Here is a 28,000-nt window from a genome sequence, read left to right as displayed (position 1 = left end):
AGGCCGTCGCGAAAAGATGTTTTTATCGACATATATTAAAGGAAGTCAATAATACTATTGAATATATTTTAATGATACCCAGTAGAATTTGTGTAATGATTTATTGTACGGGGATACGATGCATTTTGATCGGGTAATATGGCTTTTGTAAACGAAACAATGTATACAAATGAGAAAGACTTGTTAATGGACGAGACGATCACTGTGCAGCGATACTGTACTTAAAACTACAGTGAAACAAACACAAAGTCTGATATGGATATAGCAATGCAAATATGGAATATTGCTGTACCGAATTTACTACAATCCGGCACAATATTGCATAAATGGGACGAGGTAAAATAGTTGACACTTAATTCGAATCATTTGAAATATTTTTTGTATATACTGGTAGAAGAAGATTTATGCGAATCACGTACGAAATTTTTATGTAATTATTCTTTACGACTCGGCTTATTTTAAACTATATTTAAATGCGTGAAAAAAATAAGTGCAAAAGGGGCATTTTGTACATTTCTTTCGCTATAAAAAGTTTCACTAAGTATTCACTGATTGATAAACACTGACATATCCTTCGTCTACTAAAAATTTGTATTAGGAGTCCAGTGGAGTCCATGAATGTCATTTTACAGTCGATCGATATGGTTTTTTCCTCGCTTATCGTGAGCCTGAAAAGGTTTGTAAAGTATATCCATATATCTCACACATTTCCCGAATATTTCACCTTAAATCCCAAAGAATTAAATTACAAGATCCCGTAAATTTGACAAACACATGGGCTAGTGTCAGTGATCTGTTATTATAGACGCTCGTTCGCAGTTTTTAAACTATCTGTCGATAAAACAATTACGTTCTTGACTTGTGACATAAATTATGTAACGCTAGGAAAAATACAATAAAGCTATAGTTTGTAGGAAACAAGCTAATTTTTCGAGCTTTGTCCATATTTATTGATTTTATCTGAAGACTTTGACATCATATATTTATGACATAGGAACCGTCTTGTGTGGACCTGAGTAATGTAACTGAAGTGAAGCTAGGAGGATTTCTGCCGAAGGTGACTATTTTATTTTTCATTTTATATAAATTTTTGCACCCTTACAAGTTAGAGTATCATGGCTTGTAAATATCTCGAGTTTAATCACTCGCGTTTATGACCCCCGTAGTTTATGGCTCTTTAATATTTGAACAGAACTCCATTTGATAATGTTGGGATATGCTGCCTCTGTCACAAATGACAGTAGAACGGGCGTATATTTCCTTATCAGACATGAAACATGCAATAAATCCTAAATTGTAATTGTTTTCAATATTCAGGTTCAACGCTCATTAGCTAGTTCCTTTGCACGATCAATCTTCATTTAAAGTCCAACCAAAACAGAGACGCATTTTACAATCAGAGACGAGACGCATTCGATGCGCTTTTTCTAAAATTATTTTTAAATATGAATCTCTTCATTTCGAAAGAGTTCTTGATATCGCGGACGACGCAATTCTTGAAACTTATAGTACGAAATAATTATATATGTCCAAAACAACGTTTGTTTACAAAACCCAAACGCAGCGATTAATACATGCGATGTTTATATTTTCGAGCAGTATCACAAAGCGCTTCTTACACATATTTTTTTTGATAAAACATTCCTGCAATAAGTGCAATTCCCAGACATGTGCCGATGAATTAGGGTTTAAACGATATCTATAAATTGAGCCGCTTTCTGTGACGATAGTAATGCAAATGGCCAGAACACAGCTGTCTTGCATTTAGCAGCAAGCCTACTCATTAAATCTCAAAATAGCCGCGCTTTTAAATTTCTTTTCTCAATTAAAAACCCAAATTGCTTTTGAACTATGTTTGGTACTTCGGTATTTTGTATGTTTTTATTACGAACCCAAATGCGGTTCACTCGTCAACTGCGCTCCCTACTGTGCTCGTAAATTTCGTTTGAGATCCCTGAAAAATAACAAAGATATTTCGCTTGTAATATTTAAACGAAATACCTGCTGTTGAAAGATAATGCATAATCGAACGAGACAGTTTCATTAAGGCAATAAAAGGCTAGATCATTTTCATGCTCAAACCTTTTTCTTGTCAGGATATTGATAACCTATTACCTTGAACCACTTGATATTTCCATGAAGTGTAACTACATTATTACATAATGTAATACCCACTTTCATTTTTGGCAAGCGTTTTATATTTTATTTACATATTCAACTGACATATACGCGTATATGTGTTATATTTATACCGTTGATGCCTAAAATCTCATTTTTTTCAACAATTAAATTAGACTTCAAATTGTACAGCAAAAACACGATAGTTAAAGACTTAAAGTAGGGTTCAAGTAAATGTCAAATTTAAGATATTTCACGAGATGATTTATTTTTTTGACAGCTTGATATATCAATTTTAGCATACACGTTATACACGACACTTTTAATAAATAGAAAATAATTTCCATACTTTAATTGAATTATGCAATTGGAAATCCGACACTATGTCTATATAATACAGCGTAAAACAAGGAAATTGTACGCCTAGTCTATATCCTTTAAAAATTTGCCAGTGTGATCACTGCTTGATAAGTTAGCACAGTCATGCATAACCCTTAACTTAACCAGTTTTTCAATGTTGTTGGTCTTTTTGCATTGGATAACTGTGTTTGGCTAATGATTCAGCAGACATTCAACTAACCTGCAGCTTGAATTAAGAAACATTTTGATTTAAAATAAAGCTTAATTGCTGAACCCCATCTAAAGATACGAATAAAAACACTTGTCATTAACATTTAGCAAAATCTAAAATTGACCTTATATTTTCCCCCAAATTCAAACATAATAACTTTATGCCAGTCTTCATTGCTTTCTCATGTTCAAAGATGCAAATGCTAACCACAAACTTTTATACCAACTTACTAAAGTTATTTTTGAATGTACTTATCGTTAAATTGTCTAAAAATTAAAAATTCTGGTTGACTACTGATTAAAAAAATAGACTCCATTTTGCCCACAATTTTTTTTATGATAATTTTTTTAAACCATGAAATGTTGTATACTAACCCCCATACTAATCCTGATTTAATCTATTAACTTCAATCAGGGTGTGAAACGTGAATACGAAAGATTATTTAATAGTGTAAGTCATGATCTGATTATCAATAAATTTAAAATATAACAAAAACTATTGAAGTCATCCTTCAATAATTGCTATAAAATAAAAATAAAACTAATTTTAAATCATCAATGATCTTTGAAATACCGTAAAGTCCATATTTAGGGAGTTGATTGTCATCATTGAAAATGGGTAAGCTTAAAAATTGCTAATTTCACAAAACAGACACTGAAGCCTAATATTCTCCAAAAAACAACCCAGGCTAGATATTATTTTGAATTGATAGCATGCAATATATCTCAGCCCTATTGTTCAATAAGAGCAGTACACCTGTGTTTAATCACCTTTTCTTAACATTGCCCAAACATGTCACCTTTAATCAAATTTTTATACAACTCTCAGGCTTATTTTCCCAGGGAATTAATAACATTGATTACGTTTTGCCCTGAGCATGTCTTAAAGAATGTAATTATCTTTGTAGGATGGAAAGGCACGAAGCAGCTTGGAATGCAGCGGTCCTGAGCCTATTAAGGATCGAGTGCTTACAATTGTTGTTTCACAAAATCTGGTGGAAACAACTAATATATATCTCTGTTCAAGTTCTTCAAGGGTTGCAAGGGTTGGTCGATCTTCACACTAGCTTCCTCCATATAGATTAATCCAACTTAGCATGAAATATAATTTCTTTTCGATACAGGAATGGGTTGAAGGCTTACAGCAAATATGCAATTCTGTAAAAGCAACAAACTTAAGTGTGATGGCTATGCTTTTAAAATTGTGAGTGATTCACATCTGACTTTGATATGACTGGCATATGTCTCTGTTATTTCATCCTTTTTTAAGATAAAAAATCTTCTTGTAACTTTTGAAAGAGTCTGTCATTTAGGTGGGTTCGTATAAAACTGAACATTTTCTTCTTCAGATATGTAAAGGCAACATTACTAAAGGTCAATGGGAAAATTTCAGTGAAAAGGTATTTACCTGTTTGCAATGGTGTCCTAGAAAGTTTATAGAAAAGCGTACATAGTAATTTTCCTTCTTTTTCTTCAAGTATCTGTAAATGTTTCAACTGTGGTAAAAATTATGAAAAGCGTATCTTGGATGGTTTACAAGCGATGGATCTGCCCCATGAAAAGGTATATTCCAAGCATATATGTAGAAAATGGAATTCAGAAAATGAGACGAATCTTCTCGGTTTTTCATCTTGAATCGTGTACGCTAAACGTACCTATTTTTACTCCATTTTAGAATGACGAAATTGACCACACCCTATTCACTTTTGAAACATTTTACCAACTGTATGCAACAATTTGCCCAAGACAAGATTTCGATCAAATCTTTACCAAATGGTAAGACTAGAATCCGCAATGGTGAAACACATCTTATCCACGTTTGCATTTTGACGCCTGTGTCTTCGCTTCCAGGCAAGCCGGTAAAGCACCTTATATAACCCCCACGAGACTGATGGAATTCATCAACACTGAACAGCGAGATCCAAGCGCGAATGAGATCTTGTATCCCTATTGTAACAAAGAAAAAGCTATCAAAATCATTAGCAAGTACGAGAAATGTGCAGAAATGGTGAATCAAGGTATAGGTCCTTCATTAAGCCGAAAACGATATTACGCGTTGATAGTTTAACTGCGCTAACAATCTAGCCAGTATCAAGGATACTCTTAGGAGAATATACAAGGATACTTCACCTTTCGACCTCTAGACTCTAACGCTCCTAATAACAATTAGATTAGTACCGTCTGTATTTATTCCACCCAAGACCCGAGTTTTAGGAAAATACTTTACTTTGTATGCAGGACGTATGAGTGCTGATGGTTTATCACGATATTTAATGTCGGATGAAAATCTTAGCGTGAAATCGGAAATCTTTGAAGTACATCAAGATATGAATCAACCTCTCTCGCATTATTTCGTAAACTCCTCACATAACACGTACTTAACAGGTAAATAACGGATTATCTCTTTCATGTCTGTGTAGCCAATACTGACAAGTCATTAGACCTCACTCACAGCGCGTGAAGGTGTTGAAAGCAACTAAATGTTTAAGTCATTTTTAAGTCAGTATTTCAGGCACAAAACGCGCTAAAATTATATCATAGTTTCTCTGCACGGTGTAATATGATTTGCCCCAAAATTCTTCTTTTCACAAAGTGAATTGAACGCATGAATTAAACGGGAAATTCATCGTACGTTTTAGGAAGGCAGATTGGAGGAAAATCCTCAGTAGAAATATATCGACAATGTCTGCTGAGCGGATGCCGGTAAGGACAAGTTAACTAAACCAGCAACTCAAGTCAGTGGCGGATCTAGGGGTGTGCAGAATAAATTGAACAGCTTAATATTAAATTCAAAACACCTTAGTAACAATGCTATTGGTTATAGATTTGAGAAGAATATTTTTACATTAAAATCTACCAATGCGATTCCGATTTTAAGCTTTAGTAATTCATTCTGCACAACCCTAGATCCGCCACTGACTCAAGTTAGGACCATGGTCGAAAACGCCGTTTTCCGACGGGCTCAACCATGGTCGAAAACGCGGTTTTCCGACGGACTCGACCTTACTCCTAAATCTGACCTTGTATTGTAAAAACTCACTCACCCTCAAACTCATTGAATGGGCGATCTCAATCACATCCTTCAGCAGTATTTTCACTTGAGCTTGATTTTCAGTGTTTTCATATACCTTTAAATGTTTCCATTGATCAAAATTGATCTCTGGTTTTTAGTTGTATTGAATTAGATTGTTGGGATGGTCCTAACGATGATCCCATCATTACTCATGGCAAAGCAATGTGCACTAACATCATGTTTAAGGTGAGGCACCATCGCTTGAAGTCGACTTGATAATATGCATATTTTAAACTTTCTAATTCCTATGATTTTTTTCAAGGATGTTATCGAGGCTATTAGAGATACTGCTTTCGTCACCTCGGAGTATCCAGTGTTACTTTCGTTCGAGAATCATTGCAGGTCAGTTTTGTAACTGAATTATCCCCACTTCGTATCTTTTTCTCATCTCGTCATTCGATAATATCTCTTACAACCTCTGTCCAACAACCTCTTACATGTCCATATCATCTCAAGCTTTTTTCCCTTATCTTCTCTGCAAATGTCTACCACCTGACATCTTCTTCTGATCTTTTCATTCCATAATATCTCAGATCATCTCTCCTTCATCTCTTCTTATTACATGTCCATATCATCTCAACCTTGCTTCCCTCATCTTCTCTGCAATGTCTACCACCTCGCATCTTCTGATCTTTTCATTCCATAATATCTCAGATCATCTCTCCTTCATCTCTTCTTATTACATGTCAATATCATCTCAACCTTGCTTCTCTCATCTTCTCTCTACCACTTCAAAACGTCCGATCACTTTATTCTATAATATCTCTGACCAACTTTCCATCTCTTCTCCTTATATCTCCCTAGATTACTCGTGTAATTCACCACATTCAAATTTGTTTTGTAGTAAGTACCAGCAGTATAAAATTGCGTGCTACTGCACTGAAATACTCGGAGATCTCTTGTTATCCTCACCATTCGACTCCCACCCGGTAATTCAACTGTATTCTAATATAATCTCAATACATATACTCTCAATATCAAGACGAACTATAAGGTTTTAATTTCATTCATTTCATACCCTTCTAGTTGGAGGAGAATCAACCTTTACCTTCACCAAATCATTTGAAGAGAAAAATTCTAATAAAAAATAAGAAGCTACGACCTGGTCAGGAATCAAACTTTGACTCGGAAAGTATTGCTTCCTCAGGTAAAACTTTTGATTTTCATGACTTGCTAATCTGCGAAAAGATTTCGGGCTTGGGACAAAGTCGTTGATATCCTGCACTATAGAGAACCATTCCGTTTTAAACCACCCAGTTCTTGAAAAAAAAACATTGATTCATAAATAAAAAACATAAACGACATCATCTTTTTTATCTGCTAAACGTTTCTTGATCAAGTTCTGCAAATGCCCGATTCCACAGCAGTTCCACTGCTCCATCCTGATCCACTGATCTCAACCATGTCCTTGCTTTCACAGAAAGCCGTAAATCGAGTGAAGTTCGTCTTGAGGACATCAAGAGCGTTCGACCACGCATGACAAGGCTATCTGAGGATAACGACGGGGAAGAGGCAGCGCTGAAAGAGGAAGACGACGGATTTGTTAATATTTTAACGGACGAAAAGACTTTACGTTCGTCAATTAATTCAGAGAGAAACAACCATAACACGAACGATAAACGTAGGCACAACTTCAGGCAACGAAAGAAACGTTCGCTGGAAGAAGAGGACGCGGCGAAACGGTTCAATGGTTGTATCGACGAAGGAAGAGAACAGCTTGAGGAGGAAGTTTCGAATACAGAAGTTGAGGGTGTGATTAGAGAGGGGGGTAAAAATGCACTCGATGCTTTTGATGAGATGATGTTGGAGATCGACTCTTCGGATTCAAGTGATTCCAAAGATGACGACGACAAACATTTGGTGATTATGTCGAATATTTGCCTGACTGAAACCGAGGCGATGTACCCGACATTAAGTAAAGACAAGCGAACAACAAAGTTGCCGCCCGAGGTCGAGTTGATGACAGCGAGGAAGAGTTCGTCAGCGAGTACGGATTCCACGCAGTCTGACGAGGAACGAGATGTGAAACGAAGCGAGAGTTTTGCGTCCTTTGGAAGCTCCATCAAAATTGTCCAACAACGACAGGTGATGATGATGCAGCCTGATGAGTTCATTTTCAATCAGCGCATATTACTGCATGCCTGATTAGGATTAGGTTTAGGTTTAATTAATTCGCCAGTAAATTACAATAACATAAATGTTTATACAAATAACAAATTACCAAATAGACGACTGGCAGGAGTTAGATACAGGACTGATGTCCCAGTTGCCATCCCACCCCTATTCTATCAAGTGTAGGTTAGAGAGAGACATGCCCAAAGATCGCTCATTTCTTTAGCTATTTATAAGCTCTATCGCAGTTTTTCCTGTGAACTACAGTCAAAATTTTATCATGCACTGATGGTTCTCCGTTCAGACTATACCAACCTTCAAATCCTACAACGTTATATTTACGTGATAGCGCACGTGATCCATTAAAAAATCTTTCCCTTAGGTCATTATGCAGTTAGCAAGATGGATTTGAGAATATAAATGAATCAACATCCAATGCTCGTGCGGTCAAACACCACGAAATATCTTGCAATTAATATTTCTAATTCTAATTTTGTTTCTTAGAATTCCCAGAGCAGTATCAGTACAGATGAGGTGGTGGATATTTTAGCAAATTACCATCATTCAGCGTCGCTTAGCAACATTCATCCCAGTCTCTCGTGTCTTGTCAACTACATGCAGCCGATTCCTTTTCCAGGCTTTGAGAGATCCGAAGGTAAGCCATAAATATGAGGAAGAAAGGATTAAAGCCTCAAAGGTATACTCCTAGTACCCCACGGATTAAACCAGGGCGGTACTCTAGATCCATCCCCAAAACCACGAAGTCGAATTCCCGAACCAACATTGCCAGTCCAATCGAGGAAGAACTTCTCTTTCATCGCGGTAAACCGAATTTGTTTTCCTCTTTTAGAAGCGAACCTTCATTATCGAATGTCTTCATTCAACGAGGTTGCCGCTTTTACACTTCTTAAAGGCAATCCAGTTGAATTCGTCAGGTATCCTTTTCTTTAAGTAGAGTTACAAAGATTTCGCACAGGTCTTAACTCATTCAAAACTTTGCTATACGTGGATCGACGCGTATAGGGAAACCTTGCACCCATACATTCAGATCTTTAAATGATAACGAGTAGAATTTTTTGCGTGTCGTTTGGTGGGTGAATTCCTTAATAATTTGAAGATACAATCAGCGACAGCTTTCAAGAATATATCCCAAAGGTAGCCGTGTCGATTCCAGTAACTACATGCCCCAGGTAAGAATAAAGATGGTTACGATATCAATGTGTCACTGTGTCTATTGGCAGCTAAGGAAACATGCTGTGTGACATACACTCTACAATGTAATTCAGAAGCTTCAGTATATCTCTTGGAAGCTTTCAAGCCATTTTTTAAATGGCCCTCCCTCATCTCTCAAACATACTCATAGGTTTTCTGGAACGCTGGTACTCAAATGGTTGCTCTGAACCTTCAAACAACAGGTGTGGTAAAATATGTGTAAAACGTCATGGTCCATATGTATAGTACAACGCAAATGTTCAACACATATTCTTAATTACTTGTAGATCTCGCTTTCCAATTAAACTCGGGGAAGTTTGTTGATAATGGCAGATGTGGGTAAGCTAGTGTTACCTTATCACTTCTTACCTTCAGTTTTAGTTCCTGTAAATTCTTCGCCCCCCCCCCAACCTTCCACTCGCTACTTTTATGGTTCCAATTGACCAGATATATTCTTTGCTTCCCATTTCCTTAGATATTTGTTGAAACCTTCGGTGATGAGAAAAAGCGATAAAAACTTCGATCCGTTTACTGAACTTCCTGTGGACGGCGTGGTGGCGACGTGTATTAGTATTAAGGTAATACTGCCGTTTGCCGGAGATGGCAGACACGTGATAGTACATCTGTAGCACACGTGATAGCACACGTGATAGAACACCTGTAGCACACGTGATAGCAACGTAATAGCACACGTGATACATTAATAAAGAATCTTTCCCTTAGGTCATTTCAGGGCAGTTTCTATCGGATAAAAGAGTTGGAACGTATGTGGAAGTAGATTTGTACGGCCTGCCCACAGACACTGTCAGAAAGAGATATAAAACCAAAATAGTCAACAGTAATGGAATGAATCCCGTTTATGACAGCGAGGATTTCTCGTTCAAGAGGGTAGGTTTCATTGCACCGTAAATCTATGACCAGTTGCTATGATGTTTCCTAAATTGGTGAAATTAATTTACAGTGCATTTCTACTCATCTTTTAGATTGTACTGCCAGAACTGGCGTTACTTCGCTTCACAGTTCTTGACGACAGTGATCGAGTCCTAGGACAGCGAGTTATTCCAGTTAGCTCGATTCAACCAGGTAATTGTCCCCAGAAATTATACAAGGTTATCTTATGCGAATGTTATGAAGACTTCTATACCCAGTTCAGATGCAGAATTAACCACTTTGAATTCACTTTCCTTCAGGTTATCGTCATATTCCGTTGTGGACTGAAGGATGCCGTCCGCTATCTCTTTCAACACTATTTTGTCATATATCACTGAATGTCTTTGTGTTTGAAGGATTTTCTTGTAAGATTTATGGATATCTATGGATATCTAATGTCTTTGTGTTTGAAGGATTCTCTTGTAAGATTTATGGATATCTATGGATATCTAATGTCTTTGTGTTTGAAGGATTTTCTTGTAAGATTTATGGATATCTGTTCGATACTAAACATTACAAGCTGATGAATCCCTTTGGGAAATTTCATATTCCACATTGCCGATTGATAACTGGTGTTTGATTGGGTTTCCAGGTGTTGTTGATGAGCTCTCGCAGCCAATCAAGTATCAGTCTGCCGTTGAGAAAAGAGCTGAGGCGATTTGTAGGATATTTGATTTTGAAGAGGTATAGGATTAACGTTAAGACTAAGGTTTGGATTAGGATTCTAGCTAGGTTTAGGATTAAGATTAATTTAGTAATTCAGATTGTTAATATGAAGGTTGATCCAATATTATTGATAACAATCGATTATTTATAATACACACAGTGCCATTCAAAATAACATGATCGATTTTGATATTCTAAGCTTAGTTTACTTGACTGGCTTTATTAAGAAGAATGCAACAAGTCGAAGAATTGTATGAAATCTTACCTTGCATCTTTGTGGTATACTTTTCCAGGATTATGACGAGGTATCTGATACATATCCAACGAACACAAATGGGTTTAGTCAGAAGTCTCCCAAAGGCTCGTACAACTCATTACCACTGGTGAATTTCTCTCCTAACAACAGAAGAGAATCGACTGTTACCCTTAGTCTTTCATCTTCGGCATCAAGTTTACAATTCAATAACTTTCTGTTGGATCGACTTCCCACCCAACGTGAGTAATCACATTCTACTTGCAGGTTAAGCGCATATTTGTATTAAAATGCGCTGGCACAGCTTGTCCTAAGCCTGGAAGCTGTCAATGGCCGTCCCTTGTCAACTAACACGGTAGCAACAGAGTGAAAAACTTACAGCTGCTTGAGAACACTGTTACTATAACACTAGCCAATGTTCTGTCTTGTGTTACAACAGTACGTCATGTAACAGGCCTGTGTTAGGTCAGTCAATATATAAACATCCTTCATGGTCTCTTTCAACTTCTGTAGTCGAAAGTAATCTCGAAGCAGTGAACATCGAGGAATTAAAGAAAGATAAGGTTTGGGAGAACTTTCCACCATCTTTTTTCTCTTGACATTGGAAGTTAATATTTGTTGTTAATTCTTTTTCTTTCAGGTTTTTACAAAGTTGATGAAGAAACATCAGAAGGAATCAGACACCTTAACAAAACGATTAGTGAAGGTGGGTATTGGTAATCCGGAGTGGGAGGGATAGAGAGGGTGAAACGGAGAGGGGAGGAAACGAGGTAGGGGTGGGTGAGAAGTATAGAGGGGAAAGAATGAGGGAAACGATAAGCAAAGAAATTATCTCAGGTTGTCAAACCCGATTTTAAGGAACGAACCGCGCTGAGCAAAACTCACAACGCAGCTTTGGAAAAACTTTTCCTAAACGCTCAGAAGAACAAAGAGAATGAGAAAAAGACTTTTGAGAGATCAAAGAAAAAATACAGGTTAGTTCATCTTCACGATACGACTGATAAACTCTATTTAGGAAGTTTGACTGACGTGCATGTTTTTCAGTGAATCTAGTTGTGAAGTTTGTCACTTTATCGAAATATAAACGATATATTATTTAGTGGTAGTGATCTGATACAGCTTCAAAATGCTCACGAGCAAAAGTTGGCATACCTTACAACGGTACAGCAACAAGAGGTAAGCTTTTATATTCCAAGTCTGCTGGGAAATAAAGAAGAGGAACGATGCTTGGACATTTTACTTCCAGATCAAAAATCTCCAGCCCACCTTGGAAAAATTTGTCTCCGCAAAAACTGAGCGTTAAAGTGAATTAGGGGCTGTTTACATGAGCCCGGTTACCCGAGATTTAACGAAGCGTGGGAGGCCTTTGAAATATTTGTGAATATTTGAAATATTTGTGGGTATTGAAAGAAGTCTTTATGACACCAAACAAGCACATGCTATTGTTGTGGTGATTATACGACTGCCAGGATCATGTTATCTGCTCATTTCAATACCTCAAAATCATCTCACGCTTCGTTGAATCTCGGGTAACCGGGCTCATGTAAACAGCCCCTTAAAAGACCTTCACTATACGTAGAACATTACTTGTCCCAGAAAGCTCTAAAAGCATTCTCTACCTATTTTAGGTAAAAGCTGTGATTAACAAGCAATCTGAAGAATGGTCAAACTTCATTTCACAGCAAGTAAAGGAAGAGCTCGATTTGTACGACATCCATTCGCCACAGGTGATAATTTGAATTTATGAAGAAAAATTAACTCCCTTAACCAACGAAGCCATTCCAACCAGCATTCAAAAGTAGATGTCTGCATCGGCTTGCGTCCGTTTCGCCAGAGCTTATGCATATTTCTCAAGGTCATATTTAAAACAGATCGATTTTGATTGCAGAAATGTTCGCTTCTAAAGAAGTTACTTGATGCCGCTCATGATAGTCAGTTGAAAGTGATGGAACAGAGGCATGAGAGGGAATGCTCGGATCTACGAAAGAACCAGGGAAAACAGTCCGTAGAAACGTCCAAAAATGCTGGAAAACAAATTAAATGCAAAGAAGAAAGAGAGAGGTAAACACCGTTAGGATTGTTTACGTTAGGCAGAGAAGTTTTTTTAAACTCTGCTAAAAGTTGTAGATTTGCTTAAGAGATCAAGAAGTTGTAGGTTTGCTTACGAGATTAAGAAGTTGTAGGTTTGCTTACGAGATCAAGAAGTTGTAGGTTTGCTTACGAGATTAAGAAGTTGTAGGTTTGCTTACGAGATTAAGAAGTTGTAGGTTTGCTTACGAGATTAAGAAGTTGTAGGTTTGCTTACGAGATTAAGAAGTTGTAGGTTTGCTTACGAGATTAAGAAGTTGTAGGTTTGCTTACGAGATTAAGAAGTTGTAGGTTTGCTTACGAGATCAAGAAGTTGTAGGTTTGCTTACGAGATTAAGAAGTTGTAGGTTTGCTTACGAGATTAAGAAGTTGTAGGTTTGCTTACGAGATTAAGGCATTGGATATCTGTGCTTAGCTTAGCTCGCTTGAACCTAAAAATTGTAGGTGTTTTCTGAAGAACGATCCATTAGGACATTCATCAGCCAACCTTGCAGTCTGAAGCAGGTGTATATTTCATGAGCATGCGCAAACCGAAATTAGAACAGAACGAAGTAATGTAACTGGAACGTCTTGTCTCGTTTTATCCTAGGATGCTGCGAGAGTTAGACAGACTAAATATCAAAGATTTTATGGAAGAAAGACAAAGGGTATTTATGAATTCAATCGCGCCATACAGCTTGAACGCAGGCTCCCGTTCCATCACATCACTAACTATAAGTCAGACGAATTATCCCCCTCGTTTTATAGCTGGAAAACAGACAATTAGAAGAGGTCGATGAATTGAAGAAATTCCATAAGAATGAGAAGGAACAGTTGGATATTAACTTTCAAAAGGTAAGAATTGACAAGGGACCTCATGAGAAACGGAGGAAGCAACTTATTTTGTGAAAGCACCATGCCATGTGACAAAGTACGTGGAGCTAACAAATTTGATAAACTACAAATTTGTTGTTATTGTAGGAAGTTAAAGAGCACAAGGACGAGATTAGGTTAGGAGAAGAAGCATTAAGAAAACCATTCTTGTTTACATGAACCCATAAAGAGAAATGGAAACGTCTTTTCCAAAGGTAATATGGGAAAGACGAGAGAGCCTCCTTTCCACGAAAGTATAAAAAGAATCACTCCATGACAACGTCCAACTCCTATAAAGAGTCTGGAGAACTCTATTATAAAAGTTCGATACCCATACCTAATAGAGGATTTCTCAGAATTTGAAACCAAGGTTGTTAAACAATTTTACTGAAATTACGGCGACTTCATTGTCTATCAATAGACAAAACTGGTACTTTACCATTGTGCCATGCAGATCACGTTATCCGATGAACGAAACCTTCGTTCATTTTCTTATGAAAACATCTGAAAGTCATCAAGGAAAAACTGGTCAAACACTTCGACATTCAGAGTATTTGTTTACAGTTTCACAATTCTTGTGAATCTTATTTCATACATCCATCATAGAATCCTTAAGAATATTTCATATCATTTACAACCTTGTGCGATAATTTTGTGATTTTCCTATTAAAAGTCGTTCCAGTAATACTTTAAGTTTCGGTTATAGCTTGCACATAGGAACGTTTTAAAAATGTTCGCGGATACCCCTAGATTCCCCGCACAATCAACCAAACATTCCATGTATCCACGCACATCTAATATTGTACATTTATTGCTGTTAATAATCACATATGATTTTATTTGATGATTAGTTAATACAATTGTATTTTGTTAAAATTTCATCCTCTGAACTGCACAAACGATGTTATATACATGTATATATTGTAAGTCAGTTATTTACACTTCCCTCCAAGGGAAAAAACATATGTATTTATTTGAAACGATGGGATATTATATTTTGAAAAACTGAAGTATGGCTTTAATTGTTAATTATGATTAATGAATGTTTTCACCGTGGTCAAAAGTCAAGGTTTTCTTCTAGCTCATCTGCATGTGTGTTGAAGAATGTATATTCAAGCATGATTAGTCCTAGCCTCGTTTTCATCGTGGGGTTCTTCCATACGCGATTGTGGAAGCACTAAATGGCCAACGCTAGCGGCTCAGTCGTCCACAGAAACATTTCGGAAGAGATATGAAATGGATTCACCATTGTGAATCCTTCTGATCGCCTCGCTTATTAAACTACTGATATCAATCGTCTTAATTTTACCACAGCGTTTCTTTTTCCCCTCGTGTTCAACTGTGTTTGTCACAACCAAACCATCAATATCGGAACTTTCTACCTCCTCGGGGCTAGACCCGGATAAAATACCATGGGTAACAACTACGTATACTTCCTTCGCACCATTTGACTTGAGAACTTGAGAGGCGACTATGTAAGGTGATGCATCGTCAATTAGATCGTTCACAATGACAGCGACTTTATTCCGGACATCTCCGACGACATACATCGATGGTTTACTCTTCGGTAAGAACCCAGGAGTGTCGTAAGATATCGAATGGCGCTCGACACGGGTTCGCCTTTCGGTCGGGACGCTGTCAAAGCTAAACTCCGTGCTGTCGTTGAAAGCTGGTGACGAGACATCGTCTTCGTTGTCCGATTCAGGATCGTCGTCCTCTACCTTCCCATGGAGCACTGCGAGTTGCACACGAAGGCGCTCCGCGTAGGGACTAGCACGAGTAGCCGTGTGCGGGTTGAGGGCGACAATCACCAGTTCCCCACGCGGTCGTATATGGCTCTGGATATGCGCGGTTAGAAAAGGCGATGCGCGAAGGTTGTCAACTGGACGGTTGTAAAAGCCCTGGATTTCCTTCGAATGTAAATCGACGGTGATAAAGTTTGCGATGCCAGTTCGACACAACATGCTCGCGACGAGCTTCGCAGGAATTGAACTTCTGCGTCGCATTTTACTTTGAGTTGAGTAATGGAGGTATGGAATGACAGCGACCACTTTCTTTGCACACGCCGTTTTACAATGGTAGGCAAAAATAAGCAGTTCCATCAAGCTGTTGTTGGTACTTCCCAGTTGTGATTCGCCAATACCGGATTGAATAATGAAGACATCTTTTCCTCTCACTGAGACATCCACTTCCACTTTTGTTTCGTTGTTGGCGTAAGAACCAACCGATGCAGGCGAAGCATGGATGCCCAATATTGAACAAACTTTCTCTGCCAGGTCTAAGCTGGCGTTCAATGCGAACAAATGAAAATCTGGCTTCAAAAGAGACATTATTCGTCGCCTAGAAAAATGAAAGAGCATGTGATGAAACAGTTCGCAAGAATTTAGTTAAATGAACTATTCAACAAACACTAAGAAGTTTGGTTATATTTTCCAACAGTTTTTTTACAAGCAAGTTGCGTTACCGACTTTCACAAGTCGAAGAGTGTTGAATTGAAAATGCAAAAGCAAGGGGTCAACAACAGGTTAGGAAGGCGGGGGGGGGACCTTACTGTTGAGTTAAGTTTGTATACAATAGCCTCGTTTTTATGTCAAATATTTAGCTACATTTCGTGCTGGTTGGATTAAAATTCTAAGATTGGCAAGGAACATATTCGTCCCGTAAGAATATGTGATCGTTACCTGCCGAAACCTCGCATCTACGACGGAGGCCGCCAAAATAATTAAGATAAAATTTTAACCGGATTTTCTAGCACTACGGGTATTTGTTCAATTTCCAAAGCTACATCAGAATAAGCTATACGTAATTAAATTAATCAGCTTTTCATTTCATTAGCACTTGCATGATACGTACGAAGTAAATCCACTGATCAGACACTTTCTTCAACGAATTGTATAAATATTATAGTACAGCGATACACAAGAAGTAAACTTACCTTTGAAGAAAGCAAAAGCTAAGACCTGTATTTCGTTACTGTGGTTCCTCGTGGCCGACAAAGCTTTAATATTACCAAATAAAAGTGCGAAGTATCAAATAAATCACTGCTCCCAAATACACACAACCGACACAAGTACAGAGATTCTCTCGTGCACGCAAAACACAGCAGGGACCAAACACGTTTTAAACCAGATTGAATAACAACATTTCATCATATCATATGATATTCATTATCGTGTGTTACGTCACAAAAATATCTTTCATACATTCATAGAATCATTCATGCAGAACCTGACGTAGACATTTCACTCACGCGAAAAATGTGCCACAATTATGATTCCTTCTACCTTGCGAGTAGAGCTTTATTTTCGTTTCTTATTTTCGTTTCTCCTGCTCAGGAAGGGGAAACGAAACGAAAATATTAAAGACTCTGTTCGCATGGTAGATTCATTCAACAATTATGAACAATTTCGTTCACAGAAGAAAGATAAAAGCCTTTTTAGTACAATAAATGTATTGAATTCTAACAATTTGATAAATTCTGTTGTGAATTTATTAATTTGCTGCAATTTGATTGCCCAGTTCAATCGTCCCATATTCAAAACGGAAGAGGTTGATTGGCAGGGTGACAATCAAAACCTTCGGCCACTAAGTCACTAAAATTATGTTCACTAAAACACTTGTTCTAGACGTAATAATTAGCTAAATTCTTACACAATATGTTCACATGATACTGAAAAACTAGATAATTAAAAGGGTGTATTGTATATCTAATATTCATCAGAGGGTAAAAAATTGACATTTACTATCATTCCGCATCCTGATCAAACCTCACTCCAAGTTGTCTCCTGATCTCATCCATGTATTCCATAATCCTGATGGTTGTTGAATGCGACATTATGTCGCTCTCCAATTCTCCGCCCAATATACACTTCCTTGTGGCATCAATTTCATACCTAGAAAGATGGATCTGATCAACAAAATGCACCAAGGTGGTCCCATACAGGCCAACAATTAAGTTCTACCAGTGGCATAGCCAGCCTGACGGTTTTGTCCCGCTATGTAAATTCCGAGTTATTATAATTATTCATGTCTTTAGAAATCTATTGTTTTCAGGGACAAATTGACAGGCTGGCTACGCTACTGAGTTCTACATATAGGCTGCAGTAATTGATAAAACCTGAAGCCACATATGCATATAGAAACAAAGCCTCTTCCAATTCAAAGTTACTTTATGTTTCAACTATACTGACCTTAAGGCTGCAGAGTTTTGAAAATTAGATGGATGCTCCAGTTCGGGTAAGGAAAATTCCTTCATACCATCAGGAGTGGCCGCTTTGGTGGCACAGTGAAATGGTGCTTCAAAAGAAATTGACCCTTCACTGCCAATAACTGTCGCTGTGTTTGGCAAGACCACACCTGGAATATTGTACATATAATTTTAGTTGATATTAGACATGTGGTTGGTATCAATTAACCCGTAGTATTTTTGTTGATAAAAGAACAGTTTATGAAAAAACTTAGATAAAAATACTTTGCATACCAGCAGTAAAAAGCAACTGAGCAATCCTCTTCCCGCTAAACATCAATGTAACACTAGTCGTGTGATCAACACCGCTTTCAAAAAGATGACCAGAAGCAGTGATTTTCTCAGGTTTCTCACCATTAAACACAAGATCAGCAAATGTCAATGTATAGATCCCAATATCCAAGAGGACTGAGCCTCCTAAGTTCTTATCATATACTCTTGGTTTGGTATCCATTTTAAGACCAAATGTTGCCATCGCCACAGACACTTTGCCTATTGCATTTTTGTTGAGTTGTTCTTGAAGGTAGCAATATGATGGAATAAACCTTGACCACATTGCCTATGATAAAAAATAGTGATCAGTCAATGTTGTCAACATTATTCATTGCTATAATAACAATGATGTTATCTCAAAAGTGAAAGTAAAAAGTAAAAGTAAAAACTCAATGTTGCTTAAAACTTTTAGAAATTAAAAGCAGTAATCTTGACTGTTGGTACTATTTCTGAGAGTAATGACCAGCTAGTTACATATATATAAGACATCTTTCCAGCATTATATAATGCTTTTGTGGGATTTTTTTTTCAAAATCATAATACATTTTGAATGAACAGTCCTTCCCCCCTTAATTCTCAGAACTTGTATAATACAACACTGCAAAACTGTCTTTCCCCCCTTAATTCTCAATTAGTCCATCCCAAATCAGGAACCACCACCACTGACCACCCACTACCCTTTTACCCCCACATTACCATGCACTTCTAAAAATAATACAGGCAACCTCTTCTGGCTCTTTATATATACTATAGTCTTTAAAACAGGATAACATGCTAATAATCTGGGTTATACTAGTAAACGGACATACACTAACGGTTTGTTGCTCCATACAAAACCCACGTTTTTCGTCAGGAGACCAGGGCTGTTAGATAACCAATTCTAACCTCATAATTAATACTAATACTTCTCAAAAAATAGCAATATATTTAAATTAAACAAATGGGATTGGGCTGTTTTAGGTTAACACACCAAATAACGAAGAATAAATACCTCCATTATGAACAACCCTTTCTGCTTAGCAAGGTCCAGCACCTCTTTCGTCTCTCTTAAATTCATTGCAAATGCCTTTTCGCACAAGACATGTTTTCCACTATTCAAAGCCATTTTACAAGTCCCTGCATGAGTGTTTGTGAATCCGGCCACGTACACGACTTGAACTTCAGGATCCTGGAGTAATTCTTGATAAGAACCATACGATTTGGAGATGCCATTTTCTTGCGCGAACGTCTTTGCTCTGTCTTTGGAATTTGATCCAACAGCGACCATTATATTTTCGCCTTCAGGAAGAGTTTTGAGCGCCAAAGCGAAGTCCCTTGCTATTTTTCCCGCACCCAGAATACCCCATCGTAGCGCCATCGCTGTATTTTGCAATAGTTTAAAACTTTTAAGCAAAAATCGTAATTTTAAAGCTAGCTTCGCTATGCTCCAACTAAATTTGCGCTGAGCTTATAATAGAGAACTGGGGTGGCTAGCCCGCAAGCAGGAGGGACCCGCCCATATGAGACGCAAATTATGCAAACTATAAGAAGTAAGGGGGGTAACAGTGGGTAACAATGATAACATTTCTACAGTGCAATAATGTTGTAACGTTGTATCGTTATTGTATTGAACAAGATTAGGTTAGGTTACACATCATTCGACATCTACCCAGTCGGAAAATATGACTGAAGGCATCCAGTCATGTACAGATATGAATTCTTGCAAATTATCAGAATACGCCAAAATAAATTATTCACCAAAATGTATATCCATCACCAGCTTTCACTAACGTCAATGATTCATGATTGGGTCAAGTCACAAGTGACGACTGCCCATCCCAAAATTTAGAGTGCATATTACATTTACCAGTAATCTCACCAAATCATGTGACCGCCCGATTCCGCATTCGAATTCATTAAAAAAGTGCCAGTCTTCGGAATCCATCTTCGAAGCTCTTTTCTTTATACAAATTATTAGTCTTTATACAGCGTTTTCACCTACCACTGTGTCAATGAGAATATTACAGAACACTCGTTCCATGCAAAAACAACAATGACCGTCTCACGTTTTCAAAGGCAGTTTCTGTATTCCATCACCGAATTTCGTCTCAAATAACTCCACAAATTGTTCACAGTGCTCGCCTAAAGAGACACGACACAGTGCCATAAGCGTGGCTGTAAATTCGAGAACCCTTTTCGAGAAAATCACTTCCACATTATGATGATAATCTCGTCGGTTCTCAACTGTCCGGCCAAAATCATCATCCATTTGGGTATTTCTAAAGGCTGTTTTCCACTTACGCGTTTTTCATACGCACGTACACGCGCGTAAAAGTTTAATCCTTGTACATGTTACCTTTGAAAAAACTAAGTGAATAAATCGAAATAACTTAGTTTTCTGCATATTTTAGTATGCATTAGTTGACTCTAGATATTAAATAATAAAAATTCAAAAGAATTTAAAATTTTCCGTACGTGTACGTGCGTATAAAAAACGCGTAAGTGGAAAGCAGCTTTAACTTTAAGTTCGAGATATTTTGAGATATTTTGTACATACCTGGGACAAACATAGGATGCCCTCGCAACTTTTGATTACGTTGTTCAAAAAATTTAAAAACTAGAAGAACAAGACACAGAGATGTAGTCAAATGAAAATGACCTATACCAAGAGTACAGTGATTTCATGTCATCGCTAACCAGTATAAAATAGCGTTGAGTCGCCTGTATTGAGTGCCGCCTCGAGAAATTTCCTCGGCGAAACGGAGTCCTCGCTTGTTATGCTTCTGAGGAAACGAAGTGCTGGTAATAGCTGGAAATGAAAGAAAAACAAGGTTTTCTATCCATGTATGATCAAGAAAGAATAGAGGAACTTTGAGCAGCAAGAATCAAGGTCTTGTGCTTGTCATACGAAGTAATTATCTAGTCGATGCAGCTGTAATTATGACCAGGAGCCGGTTGTATAAAATCGCCCGTTGTTTGCTATAACTTTGATTAAATCTTAGTGTTTCTAAATCGAGTATCCTCTTTAATAATTGTTGCTTTCAAAGATAAAATTTTTAAAAAGATGACTATCCGGTGGATAGCGCTATCCAGTTTTCATACAACCGGCCCCATGCAGGGATTTAGAATGAATGAAGTTACTATAGTTACCTGACCCTTGGATAATAGTATTTCAACAATTGTTTCATTCGCCGAATTTAACCTCTACAAGAAGATAAAAGCTACACTCTTCAACTCAAAGAGAAGTATACACCAAACAGCTTTTTCAGAGCTTTCATTTCAAAGTTTAAACTTAGACGTGCTATTATCATCGTCTTACCTTGAGCATGTCGAGAGACAACTGATAAGCCGGGGGGTAAGCTTTTTCCAACGACAACATTACACAAGCCTTGAACGAGATGAAATCGAGTTAAAAACCGAGTCTAAAACGTACACTGATTTAGCAACGTTTCCATTTACTGTCGTTGTAAATGTCGTGAACATGTCAAGGTGGTTGATGTGATAGAATATCGTTATGGGTGCACGGTCAATAGCCGAGTTGAATACAGAAAACAATTAAGATGAATTTACATCTGGACTCTTTCCCATCGGTGAAAACGACCTGTTTACGACAGGCTTTATAGCGTAGGCTTTGTAATGTAAAATATAACGTAGGGTTTCATAAACTTACCAGGTGCTTGGAATCAGTAATTACATGATACTGCAACAGCTGTTTGAGAAAGATGAAAAGGTGTTTGAAGTTCTAAAATTTTTCTATAGTTCATTGGAAGAGGCGTTGGTGAAAAAACGCTTAAAACGTTTGAAAAAATCTTTGAAAATACTTTGGATCTATTTAGAGACATAATGCATGATTTGAATAGGAAATTTTGCTCACTTGATGAAGCTGATAGTAGCGTTTATTATGCACAAGAATATTGATCAAGAGTTCGTGAATACAATACTAGAATAATGAAAAATAATAGCAAAGTTATTAAGGATATACTCTCCTTTGAGCTCGCTGCTAATGACTTGACATATGTCGAAGTTTTCATGATAGTTTATGAGCTGATAAAACTTCATGCAAACACTTGGCAACTATCGGCGGTCATTCAGACGTGAAACATACGATACACTGAAAATGCAACCTCACCTCGACAACAATTTGTAGTTCATTCAACGATCTTATGTACTCGATCAACACGGAAACTATAAACTTGTATTTGTGTCCTAAAATAGAAAACATTGCATGCGAGGTCATATTATGAGATAATTACAAGCAGTGATCGGATATCCTTCCTTATCCTCCCTTATCCTTCCTCATCCTTCCTTATCCCTCCTATCCTTCCATATCCTTCCTATCCTTCCTTATCCTTCCATATCCTTCCCTATCCTTCTGTTTCTTATACCTCGTGTGCAACAACAGGCGAGAACACATCTCTGTACATATCTTCCTGATCGACAACACGACGATTTCTGCAAATAAGATATAGAGGTATCGAAGTCAGTTCCTTATAGGGCCTTTCATTCCCTTTGACAGAAACCAGCAACTCTCTGGATGAGACAGAATTCATCAAGTAAAGGTCTGTTCACACAATCCAATTTTGTTGGATCCAATTCACTTCTGATGGATGTTTTATAGTCTGTTGTCTTGTAATGTATATGAGCAGCAAATCCACTGAGGCCAATGCAGGACTGCTTTATCAATAACCGACTATATTTCATACGTCAGAAGTGAATTGGATCCCACAAAATTGGATCGTGTGAACAGACCTTAAGACGATTTTGCAGTAATCTTTTATATATACGGAAACGCTTTTGTTATGTGTAAATAAGTGTGTGTGCGGTCTTTACGTGAAAACACAAAGTCGTACTGGGGAAGTTGTACTTCTTCAAACTCGATATAGAGTATACTTACGAAATCCTCCATTCAAAACAGGTCACAATTACGAGATATTCCAGCAAAACTTCAGGGTGTATACATACCTGGCCTTGTTTGACGTTGGAGTTCGTTTGCTTTGGTCTGTCTGTTAAATGAAAAAGATCCCTTGATATATGGTTTAATTTCTAAAGCGACAAATAATGAAAATCCAGTCTAGTGAAACTAAAGTTTGATTGCCGGGAAAAAAGTTGGAAATGTGGCTTCCCTTATCATCGAGTCAGACATTGTTTATTGTTTTATGGAGATGAAACTGTCGTGTACGTACCCTCTAAAAATCTGCCATTTCCGCTAGATCAGAGGGTAACCTAGGAATAAAAACATCATCTATAACTCACCTGCGATGAGTTTCCCTCATTCTCCAAGCAGTTAAAATACGCGCGGTTTAGTCTATCAAAGATCTTGGATATCATCGCCAGTGGACAATGAGATAGAGGCATTAATGCTGAAGAAAATAAACGAAGGAATATTCATTTCACACACTATCAACGAAAGAGGAGTTTTACGATATTTCTACCTTGCTTGCAAACATCGATAATATTCCCCTTGGAATTTCGTCTTAGAAGCAAAAACTCGATCAACATTGCCTGGAGGTTGAGAAGATTCGTTGAGTACATCAGTACGCATTAACGTGCCTATTCTTTTAAATACAACTTCGAAAAGCCAACCTTGTCCGCTATCATATTCAGAAGTGGGTTCAACTTCATGTAGACTCCCCAAAGGCAACCTGAAATATAATTATATCAGGTAATGCTTAACTTTCCATGCAGGAATCTGAAATACAGTATGCCCTAGCAAGCCATTAAAATCTTTGTCATTGATTAGTTTTACGAAATCTGTTGTCATTCAAAAGGCTAAATACTTAGCTTTATAGACCTACCAAGTTTCGCGTCAATTATTATATTCGGTTGAAAGACGATCCAATTCGCCGAATCTATCGAGTTTGTCAAGAGGAAACACCGTTTGGTAAAACCAGACGTTACTGTACATGGATAGAAAAACATGCGGCTAGACCTTGTGATTGTTATAAGCGCTTTCATAAAAGGATACACATTTCACAATTAGTTATTTTACGATCTTCGGGCGAGCTGCATGCTGCAGTACCTCGAAATAAAAGATAAAAAATTGATTTTATACCAACATTTGCAGCTAAGTTATTTCCACTCAATATAAAGTGTTCATCTCACAACTTGCTTTTTCTTCTAAGCTGAGCTTTTTTCTTTCATTCATATCGGAACAATGGATTGAGAAAACGTCCTAACCAGACCTCGTATATACTCACCTTCATACAAAGTGAACGACTCAATAGAAAGGGGAGCTAGAACTGGTTCGAGATACGTAACTTGGCCATCAGATACCCCCTTCATTTTTATATCAAACACCATGCTTGTCTACAGAGAATATTGAGAAAGACTTCCATGAAACTTGAATATCAATACGATTAAGTTTAGCGAAATATAAGAGAAAACATACTCCGAAAATGAACATCTTGTAAACCCAAGATATGAGTTGTTAAAAAACAAGACACAATATTCAAGGTGATTTTTCGACTCTATTTCAAAGTCATTGTCAAAACTAACTATTTACAAGCAAGCTGCGATCTTTATACAAATTTGTCAGGAAGTAACGATGACGTAAATCAGCGAGTTAATAAGAAATACGAGAACATGGCATCACAAGATATTTGCATGCATATAGTGATACAGTCTAAGGAAAAACTATAAGTTCCTTTGATGCCTTTAAGCCGCTATTGAGTTCTGGCTTTTTAAACTTTAAAGTTTAGTCTAGTCGAATACACATACCTTGGAAGCTTGGTGATGAACGACGATAAGATTATCCTTAAAAAACAAAAATCATGCATGTGAATGAGAATATGGGGTGTGTTTAAACAAAACAAGCCATGAAATATTCCAGGGGCCAGTTGTTTGAAAGGCGTTTAGCTTAAACGGTGGATAAGCCAAAGTTTAAAAATACTCTCATAGATCTTGTGAATGACTGAACCTGTGTCTTATGCATTAAATATGTTCTTTCATTGACAATTAAACTATTTACATCAAAATATTTAGTTCAGCTCAGTTGTTCAATAAATAGATAATTTTGTTTTCCATTTTGAACTTATCCGCCGTTTAAGCTAAACGCCTTTCGAACAACCGGTCCCAGACGTGTCATACCACCGTATTTACAGCAAAACGACCGCAGGTGTTGAGCTGAAGAACATATGACTTTCGTGCTGGACGATCACTGTGGAAATTACATATCCGTTGTTTATAGGCCATCATAAATTATACCTTTTGGGTTGCAATTTTACTTATATATAAAAAATTCTGGTCAAAATAACAGAACTAAAACAATTGAAAGTGAGCGGAGAACCCAAAAATTCATTTGAAGAAGACAACACTTGAATTTGAAAATTTGACTGTCATTGAAGTACAAAACACCACTGACATGGATTCATGTGTGGTCTATGGCTCGACCATCTAATTGTCAGGTCTATATTCAAATATTCATGTTTTCACTCTATGGGAAAATTGCATCACTCTATGGGAAAATATTATGTCTGAATGAGTCAGGCATAATATATGAATATACATCCTGCCAATTAAGCCTCCAGCTATAGTGCTGCATGGGGTCACTTAAACATGAACTGATCCAGTCTTAATATTCAGTACCTGGACAAATGATACAGAACAACCTCAGCCCCACTTGTTAATCGCGATTCTCCACGAGGTCTGTTAGATCTTGATTGTGTCCTCAAAATGATCACATACACCTCACCATACCTTAAGAAAGAGTGTGTTGTTTTGAAGAGGTACTACTGTATATGAGAAGAAAAACTAAACAAACCACGGAACAGGTATATTTCGTTGTGCTACAGCCACAATAGACATTGAAATTTGCCCAATTATCAGAAAACTTACAGCACTGAAATTGTGACATCTCTCTCCAGCAGGGGGGTTGGTTTGGGTTTTTGTGTGGAAACAGGGGGGAGTTCAACTTCAAACTTAGGCAGCCTGGTAACTGCACCAGCCTATACAATTTAATAATATGTTAAATAGGGTCATACTTCATAGATTAGACTTATAATCTATTACTCATTTCACACATACCCTGATTGAATAAGGGTGAATCACATTCCCTAATGACGTGGATGAGAATAGCAATAATGTAATGTCAGCCTGCAAAATATTGTTCGGATAAAATAAAATATACTGAGCAATAATTGCAATGTATTAACCAACTCTTAACCATTAAAAAAGACTTTACCATATACACAAACCAGTTGACTTGTACACTGTAGTTCTTGATTAATTTAAGACTATTTTTCTCTGGAAAAACCTGAAAATAAAATCACTTTAGTTTGCTTAAATTCTGCTTCGAAAAGGATATGCTGAACGCCATTCTTCACATGATATACGCTGACCTGATAGAGCTCCAATCCTTGATTTGTATTAAACACAATCTCATTGGCTCCAGTCCAATTAAACCCAATGATTTGGGCCGACTTGCTCTAACAAATTTGAATATAAATGGTAATTCTTATATGTGGTAGTTTATGAAGAAATAAGAAGCTTTAATTTCTAAAACCTTGCATGATTGCTGATATTCCTTTCCATCTGAACCTTGAATGAAATTCATGAAATCCTACAAGGGAAATTTTTATTGGAAATAATAATTGAACAGTTGCTAACAATGCTTAAACCATAGCCAAGCTTCGGACATGAATAATTTTGTTCTATATAGAAAAACTTACAACAGTCTTAGCTGTTCTTTGCACAGCGAGAATGGTCTGGTCTGGTGAAAACTTGATTGATGCAACATGACCTTTGTCTGGGATGCTTTAAATGACAACAATTGTACAATAATGAGAATCAAGTGTGTTAAAGGCATCATCATTCTTTATAAGGCAGCTTCATTCACAGGTTAAGGTAGTGTAAGGCTTGGGTCTTGTTTTATAATACATCAGTGACTGGATTGTATTAGTATATAACTAACGAACATATTTCTTTTCAACCAGTAGGGAAAGTATATCTACACTATTGCAGAAATGAGATATTGAGAATGCAATTTTGATGTCTATTTATTTACTATTATTTTCCGCGAATCTCAAGCATGCAATTTGCTAACTTTTCATTCAGGGTTTCCGTGTTGCCTCCAGGCTCCAGGAAGATCGACTAGGATTTAAAACTAAATGAAGTAAATGTCTTACTCAAAACGCGAAATTTTCTGATGGTCGGGTCCTTTTACGATGATTCTGGTGTAACCTTCAACTTGACGTACTGAAAATACCTGCAGAAACATACCGTACGTATTAATAAATCATTCAGACTATAAACAAAACATACTTGCATGCAGTATGTATGGATATAAAACGTTTGGATAAACACACTTGCATGCAGTATGGATGAACGTCATAAACGTACGTACCTGTTTGTTAGCTTCATCAAAGAATACGCTATTCTCTCGGCTCACTGGATCAAACCGTAATGGTTTATTTGACAAACATACGTAAGATGAAAAACTTTCCGCTCCTGGAGAAGCAGCCATGTTTCTTTTCGTACGTTGAACACTGAGCTCTATATCACCTGGAGAACTTGCTGTAGCAAAAAACATGGCGGATTTTGACCTTTGCTGACGCCAGGGGCGTGGCAAATTTTCTAATGAGTGTACCCACTTTTTCATCGTTACGGGGCCCACGTTTTCAGCGAAAGTTTT

The 28,000-nt window shown here is 37.3% G+C and overlaps 3 protein-coding genes and 1 pseudogene across 4 annotated transcripts; 1 reads left to right on the top strand and 3 right to left on the bottom strand.

The window, feature by feature from the left end:
- The first annotated feature begins 43 nt into the window (after window positions 1-43).
- Window positions 44-14,367, top strand: LOC114517729 (1-phosphatidylinositol 4,5-bisphosphate phosphodiesterase beta-4-like). Of its 2 annotated transcripts, XM_028537541.1 has the most exons (37): window positions 44-336; window positions 599-676; window positions 995-1,057; window positions 3,104-3,139; window positions 3,597-3,734; window positions 3,813-3,892; window positions 4,038-4,088; window positions 4,167-4,251; window positions 4,364-4,464; window positions 4,540-4,706; window positions 4,927-5,073; window positions 5,328-5,391; window positions 5,860-5,947; window positions 6,024-6,103; window positions 6,606-6,690; window positions 6,788-6,908; window positions 7,182-7,846; window positions 8,378-8,528; window positions 8,724-8,808; window positions 8,991-9,063; window positions 9,237-9,288; window positions 9,373-9,424; window positions 9,561-9,663; window positions 9,809-9,973; window positions 10,069-10,168; window positions 10,276-10,380; window positions 10,608-10,699; window positions 10,975-11,176; window positions 11,448-11,497; window positions 11,575-11,640; window positions 11,793-11,908; window positions 12,035-12,110; window positions 12,563-12,661; window positions 12,823-12,995; window positions 13,612-13,669; window positions 13,770-13,856; window positions 13,983-14,367. In XM_028537541.1, exons 1-37 carry the CDS (start codon window positions 256-258, stop codon window positions 14,052-14,054), a joined length of 4,107 nt encoding a protein of 1,368 aa, XP_028393342.1. In that variant the 5' UTR covers window positions 44-255; the 3' UTR covers window positions 14,055-14,367. The 2 variants fall into 2 exon arrangements, with proteins under 2 accessions (XP_028393342.1, XP_028393343.1); XM_028537542.1 differs by lacking the exon at window positions 3,104-3,139.
- Window positions 14,368-14,877: 510 nt separating this feature from the next.
- Window positions 14,878-17,041, bottom strand: LOC114517733 (annotated as a pseudogene).
- A 133-nt stretch (window positions 17,042-17,174) lies between these two features.
- On the bottom strand, window positions 17,175-19,766 carry LOC114517734 (trans-1,2-dihydrobenzene-1,2-diol dehydrogenase-like). Its single transcript, XM_028537545.1, has 4 exons — window positions 19,385-19,766; window positions 18,355-18,679; window positions 18,065-18,230; window positions 17,175-17,767 (listed from the first exon to the last, which is right to left on the bottom strand). The coding sequence occupies exons 1-4, from the start codon at window positions 19,748-19,750 to the stop codon at window positions 17,620-17,622; spliced, it is 1,005 nt and encodes a 334-aa protein (XP_028393346.1). The 5' UTR covers window positions 19,751-19,766; the 3' UTR covers window positions 17,175-17,619.
- A 646-nt stretch (window positions 19,767-20,412) lies between these two features.
- Window positions 20,413-27,832, bottom strand: LOC114517644 (regulator of MON1-CCZ1 complex-like). The gene is made up of 27 exons (XM_028537428.1): window positions 27,713-27,832; window positions 27,495-27,574; window positions 27,039-27,123; window positions 26,873-26,929; window positions 26,709-26,795; window positions 26,552-26,623; window positions 26,395-26,463; window positions 26,206-26,315; window positions 25,957-26,067; window positions 25,459-25,528; window positions 25,090-25,125; window positions 24,570-24,678; window positions 24,338-24,391; window positions 24,168-24,221; window positions 23,956-24,014; window positions 23,805-23,874; window positions 23,626-23,732; window positions 23,335-23,375; window positions 22,758-22,824; window positions 22,502-22,576; window positions 22,247-22,312; window positions 22,043-22,081; window positions 21,692-21,760; window positions 21,523-21,576; window positions 21,070-21,181; window positions 20,930-20,989; window positions 20,413-20,514 (listed from the first exon to the last, which is right to left on the bottom strand). The coding sequence occupies exons 1-27, from the start codon at window positions 27,830-27,832 to the stop codon at window positions 20,435-20,437; spliced, it is 2,013 nt and encodes a 670-aa protein (XP_028393229.1). The 3' UTR covers window positions 20,413-20,434.
- Between the last annotated feature and the right edge of the window lie 168 nt (window positions 27,833-28,000).

Source organism: Dendronephthya gigantea, unplaced genomic scaffold (genome assembly GCF_004324835.1).
Source record: "Dendronephthya gigantea isolate DGI-Jeju-01 unplaced genomic scaffold, DenGig_1.0 000009F, whole genome shotgun sequence".
NCBI lineage: Eukaryota > Metazoa > Cnidaria > Anthozoa > Malacalcyonacea > Nephtheidae > Dendronephthya > Dendronephthya gigantea.
This window is presented reverse-complemented; position numbering and strand designations above follow the sequence as displayed.